General features: G+C 45.1%; 1 protein-coding gene across 1 annotated transcript in view; it reads right to left on the bottom strand.

Moving 5' to 3' along the window:
- LOC130453585 (zinc finger protein 420-like) overlaps positions 1-13,221 on the bottom strand; it is a 33,622-nt gene extending 20,401 nt beyond the window's left edge. Inside the window, exons 1-3 of the mRNA XM_056825694.1 lie at positions 8,895-13,221; positions 7,620-7,757; positions 2,961-3,087 (exon numbers count right to left, since the gene is read on the bottom strand). Of these exons, the coding sequence (XP_056681672.1) occupies positions 2,961-3,087; positions 7,620-7,727 (235 nt within the window). The 5' untranslated portion in view covers positions 7,728-7,757; positions 8,895-13,221. The remainder of the gene's footprint in view (positions 1-2,960; positions 3,088-7,619; positions 7,758-8,894) is intronic.
- Positions 13,222-13,422: the final 201 nt, after the last annotated feature.

The raw sequence follows: 13,422 nt of genomic DNA, 5'->3' as shown, positions 1-13,422 counted from the left end.
AGATACCACTATTGCTTCCTATATACAGGAATTATAGCATAAACTGCAAGAAATTCATGAATCTGGAGCTGCAGTACAAGCTGGACCACTAGACTTTTCACTTCACGACCTGAACCCAGGAGACAAGGTGTATATTAAGAATTTCCATCGTACTAGAGCAACTCAGTCTTCCTGGGAGGGACCATTGCAAATATTGTTAACTAATCCAACATCTATAAAGGTTGGAGAGAAGGACTCCTGGATTAATTGCTCACATGTAAAGAGAGCATCTTCCGTTGAGACTGATTGACTATATACTATCACATGCATTGAAGATAATAATCCATTGACAAGTGGATGCTGTTTTTCAAAAATACACTGAATTCCTGATTTTTCTTCTCTTTCCCTTATTTTTTTATTATTGTTTTTCTTTTGAATATTTGAATTTTTCCCCCTTTCCTCATTTCTTGTTCAAAAGGTAAATTCAATTAAATTTGTTTCTCTCTCAGCAGTAATATAAGTTTAAATATACATACTTGCTATATTATTAAAATATACCCAAACAGCTTTAGAATGTGGGAACCTGCCATTTATTGATAAAATGTTATGGGACTATGATTAATGTTTGTGTTGTGAATCTTGAAATTTCTCAGACTTGTGAATGTTAAAAAATTCCCCATTGGGGAATTCTCCATTGGAACAATTCCCTACTGGGACCTTTCCCCATTTGGAAAGTGAGAACTCTACTTAGATCAGAAATGGGAAGACCTCTACTCCAACCGTACTTAAGACTGCTTTAGGGGAAAAAACTCCTTGCTGAACAATGAAAAATACTTACACCCATACTAAACCATGCCTATTTTTAGAATTAATTACAAAGGGGTGCTAAGTACCTATAAAGGTCAGACAATTTGTGACCTTAAAAGGAGCAAAGAGGAAAAAACTTACACAGAGATTCTAACCTACTCAGGTGTGGATTACTAAAAGGATTAATCTACTCAGGTATGAATTCAGAATGGGCTGTCCTTTGGAAAATGTTTACTGTGATTGGTAGATGGAAGAACTTAGGGGAGGTAACATATGAGAAAACCCGCTACATAAGAAAAAGGACAGACTGTTGAGAAAAATCTCTTGAGATATACAGGCTCTTGAGAGACAATCTCTAAGGAGGTCTTTCAAGGGAGGCTGACTCTGGCTGGAACTCCCTCTGGGGAGACTCTGTCCCCCTCAATCCTCGCTTGAACAGATCTTATTGTGAGTGATTAGTACTGACTGATCTTTTTTTTTTTTAGGGCCTAGGCCTGGGTTGGCCAGGGCTGCCTGGGCTAGCCTATTCTTTTCTCATTTATTCTCTCTCTCTCTCTCTCTCTCTCTCACTCTCTCTCTCTTCCTCTCTCTCTCTCTCTCTTCCTCTCTCTCTCTCTGTTTAATAAACCTCTAAAAAATATAATACTCCTTGCAGAGAGAAACTAATTTCTACCTGCCTCAGTCTCCAAATATTCCCTAATTTTAATCTTTACACCACTCTTATATCTACTACAATTTATATCTTCCACTATTTTACTCACTACAGTTTACAACCTCAACCATTTTAACTCTTACAGTTTATGACCCCAACTCTTTTAATTATTACAGTTTATGGCATCAACCATTTTAAATGCCACAGTGTCTGATTCCAGGAAATGGGATAAAAACAAAGAGCACAGACTTAACCTGAATAGTGCCAAAAGAGCACATAGGAAATACTTATGTGGATTCAATGTTGCGACGCTTGACATATGTTAAGTCATAGGATTTCCTTGTATCTACACTCTTTATGAAGTACTCATACAAGGACCAACATTTGACTATCATGCTGGCTTCCTTTATGCCTGGGAATGAAAAACGTCAGACCTGGGAATGGCACTTCCCTATCAAAATAGAATTCTAGTTCCTTTCCTTCTTATAATATGGCAACTTCCTGTAGTCTTGGCTGCAAATGGATAAGTGAAATATTACTGCATTCTGTCCTACAGACTTGTGGGACAGAAATTACTTTAAATTGGACCTTTACAAGGGCCCATTATAAAGTTATTCTTGTTTACTCAACATTTTATACATAGATTTTGGTAATTTGATTCTGATTTTGAATATTTTTTTCTTCCCTTTCTCCCAAAAGTTTAACTTTCTTCCATATTTTTCCCTTTATATATTTTTTGTTTGTTTCATTTTAATTGTTTTTGAATTCTTTTAATAACTGACTCATACACCCCCATAACTCAACAATGCATCCTGAGCAGATCTGAATTCTTTTAACATCCAATTCAGGGGGGATTGTATTTTAATAAAAATCCAAGATTTTGAAAAGTTCTTTTTGGTTTGTTTGAGAAAGATCTTCAAGGAAGAAAGTTGCTAACTCCTAAATCCAGAGAATGAACTGTTGCAGAAAGATGCCAGAAAACCTACATTACATCAAGATCAAGAATGAATCTTGGGGTGTGGTTGATTGAACTGAACGCTGATTGAAGTTATTTTGAATGTACACTCTTCTGCCAAAGGGAACTGCCCCCTAATTGGCTTTTGTCAATGGACCCAGCAAAACATTGGTTTTGTTGTCTTTCTCTATCTCTCCTATTTTTCCCTTTTCTCTAACTATTGTAATTTCATAGCTGGTATGTTTACAAGACCTAGCTCGAATGACTGAGATTACTTCTTCAGTCTTATTTACTTCAAAACTGGTTTGCTTTTTTGACCTGAAGATCCCCAGAACCAGTAAGAGACAGCTTTAGGAACATGAAAAGAAAACCCCAGCTCTGTATCAACAGCAAAGACCTTTTACAAGAAAACCATAAAACAGGATTACCTGGTGTCCTAGGAGACAAGAGATCAGCATTTTGGTGTTACTAATCATTGAAAAGTGCTAGTAACCTTCCACACCCAGGAGGGAATGAAGACAGTGCCTTGAGGGTAGATTCAGAATTACCAGGGAACATCATCCTTACCCAGGGAGAACACGTTCTGGGCATTCTCCACCATCACCTCCTTGTACAGCTCCCTCTGACCAGGGTCCAAGAGGCGCCACTCCTCCTGGGTGAAGTCCACAGCCACATCCTGGAACGTCACCAACACCTAAACCACCAAAAGCCAAAGGCACAGAGCTGAAGGAGACCTCAGAAGTCATCTCACATAGAGGTCATTAATTTTTAGAAGGAAAATGAAGCACAAAAAAGATTCCCTCAAAGGACATCCCCCTTATCAATGTCCATGCCAGCCCTTCGACCCTGAGTCATGAGAAGCACAATGAAACGATGAGAAGTTGTTTATATGGTCAATTGGAAGGAAGTTCAGGAATGTGATTCTATGAATGGTTTCTAGCTATGGGATCTGACAAGTGATCTGTCCTATCAGTGACAGAGGAGGATCCAAGGAGGGGAAAAAAGATGATGTGAAACCTCTTCCCCACATGCCAGCCAGGAGTCTATCAGACTTGGTGCATGCCAGCAGCAGCCCCATCCCTGTCAGCCAGCACAAGCCTTGGAGGCAGCTGAATCAGCAGAGATTCCAGAGTTCTCATGGGTGATGGAAGAAATTTGGGCAAAGACAAAAACTGGATCTGCAAAGCAAGGAGAGCTCGAAACATCTGGAACACAGAAATCATTGGAGGAGGGGAGAGAGAGAGTTCCAATGGAAGTTTGAGAGAGAGACAGTTGGGACCCCAGCTGCCTGGGAATTCATTTTCTTCTTCTGCCTGAAGGTGGAAAACAGAGCCCTTCATCTCCTCCTTGGCCATTGCCTTCTACTTATACTGTGAGCTGAAGAGATATTTAGTCTTCCAAGAAGAGACCCCTGGCAGAGTTATTGCCGTCTTTCCTCTGAAGAGATATTTCATTGCTTTCAGGAAGAGATTCATTTTTCAATGCCTTCATCAATGTTACAACTCAAAAGAATAGGGACCCTTTTCCCCTCCTTTCTAACCCCACCCTCATCTCTTTGTCCCCAGAGAATAAATAGATCCTTCCAACTAACAACACAGTCTAAAAGGTTTTGTTATTAGAGAGAAGAACCACCCAACCATCTGTGAGGAAATCTCCATTGACCTTGCTCAGTGGGGAAAAGAACAGGAAGTGGAGAGGGGAGGGGCCCAAGATTCAACCTCTTTCATTGCTTACTTCCTGGTGTAACCTCTGTGGATCTCCCAATTACATTTTTCACCAAGTTCCTGTCCTAGTACACATCCCACAGGCTATAAGGGTCCAGGAAGCTTCTCAGAAGGAGATGACAGAGGCCCCTTCAGTGGCACTGGGTGTAGAACTCCATTGTATTTCCCCTTTGGGGATCTGGGTCCGTGGGCTCATTCACAGTCCCAGGATGAGCAGGAGCACTAACACACCAGAATCTGTGACTGCAGTGGAACAGGAATCCTGGTCATAGTGCCAGGGTAGAAAATAGTGCTTGTGGTTGATCACACACAAAGATAGCAGTGACTATACCTCTTATTATGTCATATCATCTTGGAAGCACTAAAAACTTACAGGATCCCAGAATTACTTCTGATATGAAAAACTTAAAGCTTGAGACAGCCCCCTCCACCACAAAAGAATAAAGTTAAAGGTTATGAAATTAGATGAGAAAAGAAGAAGAAGAAAAAAAAAGAACCTGGCCATAGATTGGTATTATGGTGACCAAAGCAAAACAAAAACTCAGAAGAGGATAATTATATCAGAAAAGCAACTGAGAAAGGCTCAAAGAAAAATGTCAACTCATCTCAGGTCCCAAAAGATTTGCTGGAAGAAATCAAATGAGATTATTCAAATTAAATAAACAGGAGGAAAAATTTGAGAAAAGAAGGAAAGTGCTGTAAGAAAAGAAAGGAACCACACAAAATGGGAAAATCTATACAAAAATTCATTGAATAAAAATATTCTGAAAAGCAGACTTAGCAACACGGAAAAAGATGGTTGAATTTTTATACACTGATGAAAACAAATCATTAAAAATAAAAATTAGTCTTATGGAAAAGGCACCAAAATTCATGAAGAATGAAATTCCTGAAAACACAAATGTGGACAAGTGGAAGCAAATGACCCTGAGACACCAAGAAACAATTTAAAAAAAGAATAAAAAATAGGGAAAAATGTGAAACATTTCATTGGGAAAAAAAATTACCTGGAACATAGTTCAAGGAGAAATAACCTAAGAATCATTGACTACCTGAAAGTTATGATTAAATTAAGAGTCTTCTAGAAATAGTGGGTAGAATAGACATTTAAGGAATTTGTTGATCACCTCCCAAGATTCCAAAATGATAACTCCCAGGTATTTCTTAATTAACTTGGGACTGCAGGGACTTCTGAATTATACTGAATACACAGCGTTATAAAGTCACCTGAGCCACTGCAAACTTTTTCTCTATAAGCCGGGCCAAAGGTCCATCATGTTCCTATTTACTCTCCTTTTTCTTTAAATTCATACTTTGCCATTCCAAACAAGGAAATTGTAAAAAACATGTATCTGAGTCTGATCACATGAAGAGATTGAAATAAAATATGAATGAAGTCTTATTTGTACCCCGGATGAGGAAAGGTCGAGTCTATATTACGGAAGGTGTAAGAATGAAAGGTCAAGAGGTTCACTGAAAGATAGAATCTAACCAACAGGGCGCAGATGACAACTTCCACCCCAATAAAATGGACGGAGATTCGGTTTACTTACTTGGTAGAATAATATTAGAGTTCCCTTTCAGGGTTGAATACCAAATCCCTTCTGAAGAGTCAAAGAGCCCATCGGGATGGATTACTTCCCAAAAGGCTGCTCCTGGCACTGCTACTGTCCCTGGAACCAGGCCCTGCCCCCCAGGATCTCCCAGTCTAATGGAGGAACAAATGTCAGCAGCCGTGTCTACACTGGCCCTGCAGTATAGATGGAAGGGACTCTCAGAGGGAGACTGGCAGTGCTGGGGGCCAAGGAAGGCCCTCTTGACTCAGTTTCTCCTGCAGGGCCATCTGAGGCCATCGAAGGCCTCTCTCTGCCTCCATCTTGGCCTGAGCCTGAGGCAAGAGCCTTGCTGATAGCAAACTCCATTTCTCTGGCTGCTCCCCATCCCTGCTGCTCTCTCCGGCCCTCGGGACACCTGCACACTGCTGGATGGCTCTTTCCCAGGAGGGCTTCTGTCCTTCCCCAATCTCCTCCCTTGTTCCTGTGCTGCTTCCTGTCTCCTTCTCGGGATGAGCAGCAGATCCTTCCTCTTCTCCTGGCAGGGCAGAATCTGCTCTCTGAGATGGCCTGAACGTGGCTGCTGCGCTTGTCCTGCTCACAGGTCTGCTTTCAGTCTGGGCTTTTTTTGTACCTTCTCCTGCCTCCTCGGGGGGCTCATCGCCAAAGTCCACCACCCCACCCCCCCCGGACACATCCAGACGTCCCTCAATGACTCTCTCTTTCCTCCTTTAAGGAGGGGGATGGGGGGAATGGGAGGCAGATGGTCCCCTGTTAGAGGAAGCTGCAGACTCAGGAGGGGGCACCCAGGGCCAGAAGCCAGGAAGGAGGAGGTCAGAGCCAACCACTGGCTGGGCTGCACCTATCCGGCTGGGTGCTAGGTGGCCCCATTCAGCCTCTTGCCACCGGGGAGCCTCATCATTTCAGGACAGGCTCAGAGGAGACCCTACTGGGGGCTGCAGACACCCCAGAACAGCCCCAAGCCCCTTCCTCCTCTCCTCTGACCAGGGACACTGGCCTCTTGGTTGAGCCTGACCAGGACCCTCCAGCCCCTGGCTCTGGGCATCTCCAATGGCTTCCCTCAGGCTGGAAGGTTCTCCCTCCTGCCTGGGCCTCCTGGCTTCCTTCTTCCAAGCTCAGCTCATGTCTGACCCTCAGAACAGAGCTCCTGGCCCCCAGCACTGCCACAGCCTCCCTCTGAGAGTCCCTCTCCTCTATACTGCAGGGCCAGTGTAGACACGGCCTCGGACACTTGTCCCTCCACTAGACTGGGAGCTCTTGGAGGGCAGGGCCTGGTTCCTCCTTCCTGGGCTGCTCCAGCAGCTCCCCACAGAGCCCCTTCCCTTCCTCAGAGCTTCTCGACTTGAGCTGAGACATGGCAAAGGGGAGGCAGTCAGAGAGCCCTGGGGAGGGAAATGTCTGCTCTGAGGAGGACCCTGAGAAGGACAAGAGCTGGGAAGCCTTCAGGGCTCTGCTCTACGCCTGCCCAGACAGGACCCAGGTGGGAAGGGCTTTCCCTGAGGTCCAATTGCCAGAAGGCAGAGCCTGGCCAAAAGAACCAGGTGGGTGAGAAGCTCTGTGTGTGTGTGTGTGTACACACGTGTGCTAGGCATGCACAGACCACACATGGAGTCTAAGGAACAGACTAAAGAGGGAAGAGGCTGTCCTTGTCGCTGAGCCTTAAGGAGGGAGCACTGAGGAGGCAAAGAGGGGAGGGCAGCCATGGGGGCCCTGAGGGGGCCCAGGAAGGGCCAGAGTGCCAGGAGTGACCCTGAAAAGCAGCAGCACAGAGCAGGGCACTGGTGCTCCCACCCCATCCCACTGTCTGCCTATCTGTGGGCAGAAACCATCCCGGGCACCACACATTGGCAGCTGCCTACCCAGGCCTCTGGGGCTCTGCCAATGGCCCCAGGGCTGCTGGGGCTCAGCCCTGGGCACACTGCACTCACCTGGGCTGGGGGGCCGGGGCTCCCAGGGGCCACCCCTCTGGCTCTAGTCCTGGGTCCTCTGCAAGCTCTTTGTCTCCTCTTCCTGGGCAGGAGGCTGGCTGCAGGCATTGAGGCAGGCTGAGGTCCAGCAGGGAGTGCCTTCAGGGTCCAGGGGGAGGGCAAGAAAGGAGGTGAGGCAGGGACAGGAAGGTGCTCTGAGCAGGAAGACTCCCCCCTCCCTCTCTTACTCCTCTTCTGCCCATCCTCCTGCAGAGACCAGGAGGCAGAAGGGGCTTTGGGATCCCAGATGGGAGGGGGGCAGTCAGAGCCTCCAGGACCCCCAGTCAGAGCTCTGCCCTCCCTGCAGCCCCTCTGCCCAACTCTCACCCAAATAGAATCCAGGCCACAGAACAACTGCCTGGTCTAGGAGGGAGGGAGCTGGGGAAGGCTGAGGACCAGGAGGGCTCTGGGATGGGGCTGCCAGGAATGACCAGGGAAGCCCGAGGCTGGGAGACACAAGCCTGGCTGGGATTCTCTTGCCTGGCAGGCTCACTGAGGGCTCTGAGAAGGGAGGCAGGAAGCAGGAGGCCTGGGCAAGGAAGGGGATGGGAGCAGAGGAGGACCCTGTAACTGAGCTGGGAAAGGAGGAGGGGACATCCCGATGCCAGAAGAGTTCCAGGAGGGCAGCTGAGCCTGGGAAAGCAGGAAGATGGTCCCAGGCTCTAACCAGGAGCTGGGGAGGATGCCTGGGACCCTGTTTTGGAGCTTAGCTTGGAGACTTTAGTTTGGTTCTCTGGAGGGAAACTGGAGACAGGAAGCTCAATGCCTGGGATTTGAATGGGAGGCTGCAGGAGAGCCATAGGTCCAGTTAAGGCATCTTCCTTAAAAGCTTTGGTGCCTAGGTCCTAGGGAGGTACTGGAGAAAAAGAAGCAGGACTCCTGGGTCCCTGCAGAGAGCCTGGGTTGTGGGTGGGATGATGGAATCTCTGAACAGGAGCACTGGGCAGGGAAACAGGCCACCTGGTTCCAGGCTGGAAGGTTAGAGGCAGTGCTCCTGAGTCTGCATGGGAGAAGTCTGAAATGTGACCCAATGGTCATCCTGAGGACAGTGTCCTGGGACATTAGGGATGTGGTAGGGAACCTGGAAAAGAAATAGCAAAGGAGAGCTGGCCAGAGAGGCAATTGGGGGAGGTACAAGGGCTCCCATCAGCCCCAGTGAACACTCACCATGTGGTTAGACACAGAGGATGAAAGTGAAAGAAAAAGCAGTCACATGGCTTCCTGGCTTAGACCTACCTAGGACCTGCATGCACAGGGATGGCTTCCAGAAGGTAGAAGGATCTCAGTTGCAAGGCAAGAAGGTAGAGGGACTTTGTTTCCAACGGAAGACTAATGTCTGGGGCCCCAGAAAAATAAGAAAGTTTGATCTCAGTTCCTGTGGTTCAAGTTTTCAGTTACTGCACTCTGGGAAGATCTTCCTGTTCTCAAAGGTCCCAACCTGACTCCAAAATGCCAGGGCCACTGGCATCCCAGGCTCCTCCCAGGCCTGCAAACTCCACCCCAGGGTTCAAATTCCACCTGAGAAATCAACCAACAGGCTGGTCATCTGCAAGGCTCCTCCTCCCCCAAACTCCCTCCAACTCTAACCCTATCTCAGCTGTGGATCTCATATCCTCCTCCTTCTGAGTACAAATCTCCTGCCTTCTGCCAGCTTTCTAGATTCAGCTTCTCCCAAATTAGGACAGACCCTACAGCCTTCCTGATTCTTCCAAACATCCCCCAAATCCCTAGGAAGGCATCCCTGTAATCTGCACCCCAGAGTAACTCCTGCTCCCACTATTTAACCTTCTCCAACCTGGAAACATTTGTACCCTTTGGGGGGGGGGTCTTAATCTTTATCTTGTTATTCTTGCCTAAGGGGCATTCTCTCTGTGGAAGACTAGTGGATCCTCTGGGAAAACAGCCCAGGAAATCAGTACACTTGGGTCCCAGCCACATATTTCAGGTGTTTCTAAAAGAAGCCCTTGTGTCTCTTATTATTATCAGAGAGATTACAGAGCAGGGGAAAACATGACTTAGAAGTTTAGTCAAAACTTATTAAAGTCTTTATTCAGTTTTGTGAGATTTAAAATGGTTAAGGTCTTAAACTGTAGTGATTAAAATAGTGGAAGATATAAATTGTGATAGATATAAGAGAGGGTGAGTAAATTTGACCGCAGAAATATGTTTCACTACAGTGACTTGGTTTTTAAATCAAATATAAGGTGGTCGCCAGGGAATATATTCCCAATTATTCAAATACCCAAGTCAACTGGGTTTTTTAGAGATTTTAATTAATACAAATGTGGAATTAAAGAAAAGAGAGAAAAAGGAAATAAGTATGAAGGGCCTTAAGCCAACATGGCCTAGACCTGACTCTTAAGAGAGAAAGTCAGTCTTTTAACACTCACCACAAGGTCTGCCTAAGCAAGGATTCTAGTGACACCAGGCCAGCATCATTGACAGCCCATTTTGAATTCACAGCTGAGTAGATTAATGTCTTTAGTAAGTCAGAAAAAAAATGCTTCTGTGTCAACTAATTTCATTAAGAGAAAACCTCTGAGTAAGTTTTCACCTTTTAGGTCTAAGTAGTTTACAAGTTGCCCCACCTTTATAGGCACTTAGCATCCCATTGTATCAACTCCCAAAACAGGCATGGCTCAAAGAACTCCTTTCCTTTATAAGTATGGTTTTCAAGTACTTTCATTGTTTAGCAAGGAGTTTTCTGCCCTAAAGCAGTCTTAAGTAGGGGTGGAGTAGGGATACTCCCATAGCAAGGAGTTTTCACATTCAAGTAGAGTTCTCACTATCTGGTAGGGAATTATTTCAAGTAGGGAATTGGAGGATTCCTCAATGTGGAGTAAAATTTTTAACATTCATAAGTCTGTGAAATTTTAAGGCTTACAGTTTTAAGATATAACAAAATCAAGGCTGTATTTGCTAAGTGAAAAATCATACAAACTTGCTTTTCTGTATATTCATTGAACCTCAAGAAAGTTCAATAGTTTAGGTTAATTGTTAATTTTTGGGAAACTGGAAAGGCTCCATGAACTGATGTAGAGCAAAAAGGAGCAGAACCAGGACAACATTATTCACAGAGATTGATACACTGTGGCACAATTCAATGTAATGGACTTCTCTACTAGCAGCAATGCAATGATCTAGGACAATTCCGAGGGACTTATGAGAAAGATGCTATCTACATCCAGAGGAAGAACTGTGGCAGTAGAAAAGCAGAAGAATAACATAAGATTAATCTCATGCTTTGATGGGGATGGGATTCAGCAAGTTGACTTGTATAACCTAGTGGAACTGTTTGTCAGCTTTGGGTGGGGGGAAGGAAGAAAACATGAATCATGGAACCATGAACAATATTCTTAATTATGTCAACATGGAAATCTAGAGATCCCCAGTTTATTTAGTTTGAGAGTAGAAACCCCAGGTTTTGACCTTGTCACAGGAGAGGTTTCCCCCTGAGGGAAGGTCCCTTTTCACCTGACATTGGACTTCCTGGTAGTTTGGGTGGGAACAGCTAATCCCACCCAATATTAAGCATCCCTTTTGTCCCAATGGTTTCTCCCCCTAGGCTAAGGTCCATGACCAAGGTGGCCCAGCCCTGGGATTGGTCTTTCCCTTTTGTGTCCATTGTAGGGCATCAGTCCCTCAAGGTTATTCCTGTCTGGAACTCCTCATTTTCCTTTCTTACCATTGTAAAGTCAATCAACTGTCCCCCTCACTCTAAGCCCTCAGGTCATCTAGAGTGATTATATAGGTTCCCCAAATTCTTTTGTTCCTTGGAGTCCAGCCTGAGTAGGTGGCACTCCCAGGGGCTAGTGACCAGGGCTTCTTGATTCTGTGCAGTCTTGGGAAACAGCTCTGTTGTCGAATTAGTAAGGCTAACCCCTTTTCCCTTGATTAAAGAGTGATTTTGACTATTTAATAGTTCTGCGTTTTTTCTAGTTGACATTAATGGAGGTTCCACCAAAATCCAAAGTCCCCGCTGCCTGAGCCCTCCAGCTAAGGAGGACCACAGACTTGAGGTACCTCACACAACCCGTTTGGGGTTGGGTCAGGAGTCCAGTTAGCAAGGGCCAGGGAAGCAGCTCTCTCGGAGGTAGGACTTGCATCTCTGGTTTGGGAGTGACTCGCTCTTTAATGAAGGGATTCTTAGTTGGGCGCCTGTGGGGTACACAGCCCCGTGGTCCATAGCCACCTGAGTGCTATTGGACATGGGGAACAGCTTGTCTATTGTCCCAAAAATTGGTGGGGGCAGTCAGCAGCCCAAAGAACCACCTAGAAATACAGCTGCGAGTTACATGGTTTCGAAGTGTGGACGTGATGCAAGCAAGTATTTAGATAAGTGGCAAACAGTGCCAAAGGCCAATCCAAAGGGAAGCTGGCCGAGGGGGGGCTCATTTAATGAGGAAAAGATACTGTTTCTGCAGTCTGTTTTAAGTGAAGCAGGTCAAGAGATTGAAGAAGACGAAAGAGAAATCTTCAACCAAAGGCTCGAGGAAGGCGCCTGGAGAAAATCCAGGTCAGAACGATCCATAGATCGGGAGACAGGTAAGAACAAGAGAAAGGTAATGGAGGAGGAGGAGGAGAATCAAGGCAAACCAGGAGAACAACCTGAGGAACAGAGCAGGGAAACAACTAAAAGTCAAATAGCTGACTTCCGGAAGGAGGTAGAGAGCCTTAAGGAACTCCTGAAAGGCACTAGCAACCCAGCAACCTCTTTAGACAGCATATCTGAGCCCCTAGAATTACCTGAGGCACCCATCCCTCAGTTCCCCCTTTAAAATTAAGGGAAGGGAAGGAACCAAAACAACGCAGGCATCTTTTACTCCTTGGACAAAACCAAGCTCAGAGCCATGGCCAAGGAATTCCCTAAGGCTAGAGAAAACCCCATAGAATTTGCCAAGGAATTTGAGTTGACTCTTTCTACCTATCAGCCTGGCCTAGCACACCTTTAGCAGCTAGCTCAGATACTGGTCATAATGTTTCAGTCTCTGTGTACCATGTTCTCCTGGTTCTGCTCCTTTCACGCTGCATCAATTCCTGGAGGTCGTCCCAGTTCACATGGAATCCCTCCAGGTCATCATTCCTTTCAGCACAACAGAATTCCATTACCAATAGATACCACAATTTGTTCAGCCTTTCCCCAATTGAGGGACAGCCCCTCATTTTCCAATTTTTTGATCAAATACAAGATCAAATCAACTTTGCTACTAACAGCAATGCAATAATCCAGGTCAATCGTGGGGGACCTCTGAGAAAAATGCTCTCCACATCTAGAGAAAGAACTGTGGGAACAAAAACACAGAAGGAAAAGATATGATTCATCCCTTGTTTATATGGGTATAGGATGAGGGGTTTTAGTTTTTAAAAGATTATTACAAAGGTGAATGATATTGAAATAGGTTTTAAGTCAGTGGAATTGCTTGTTGGCTCCAGGAACAGGGAGGGAAAAGGGAATGTAAAGAACATGAATCATGTAACCATGAAAAAATACTTAAAAATAAATGGATAGATAGATAAATAAATAAATGAATGAATGAATAACAACAACAAAAGGTTAAGGAAAAAATTAAAGTTTTTGAAATTTAAATCTTAGATTGAATGCAAAAAGGATTTGGTAGACTCTGAGACTTTCTGATAGACTTGCTTATAGCTGACAGAAAATGAATCAGTGTTATTTGTGGGTCTGTGATAATCCAATAAGACGGATAGTCTATCAGTAAACCATACCTACATTAATGAATCAAGTCGTCTGTCTTCACAAATT

This window comes from Monodelphis domestica, chromosome 4 (assembly GCF_027887165.1).
Source record: "Monodelphis domestica isolate mMonDom1 chromosome 4, mMonDom1.pri, whole genome shotgun sequence".
NCBI lineage: Eukaryota > Metazoa > Chordata > Mammalia > Didelphimorphia > Didelphidae > Monodelphis > Monodelphis domestica.
This window is presented reverse-complemented; position numbering and strand designations above follow the sequence as displayed.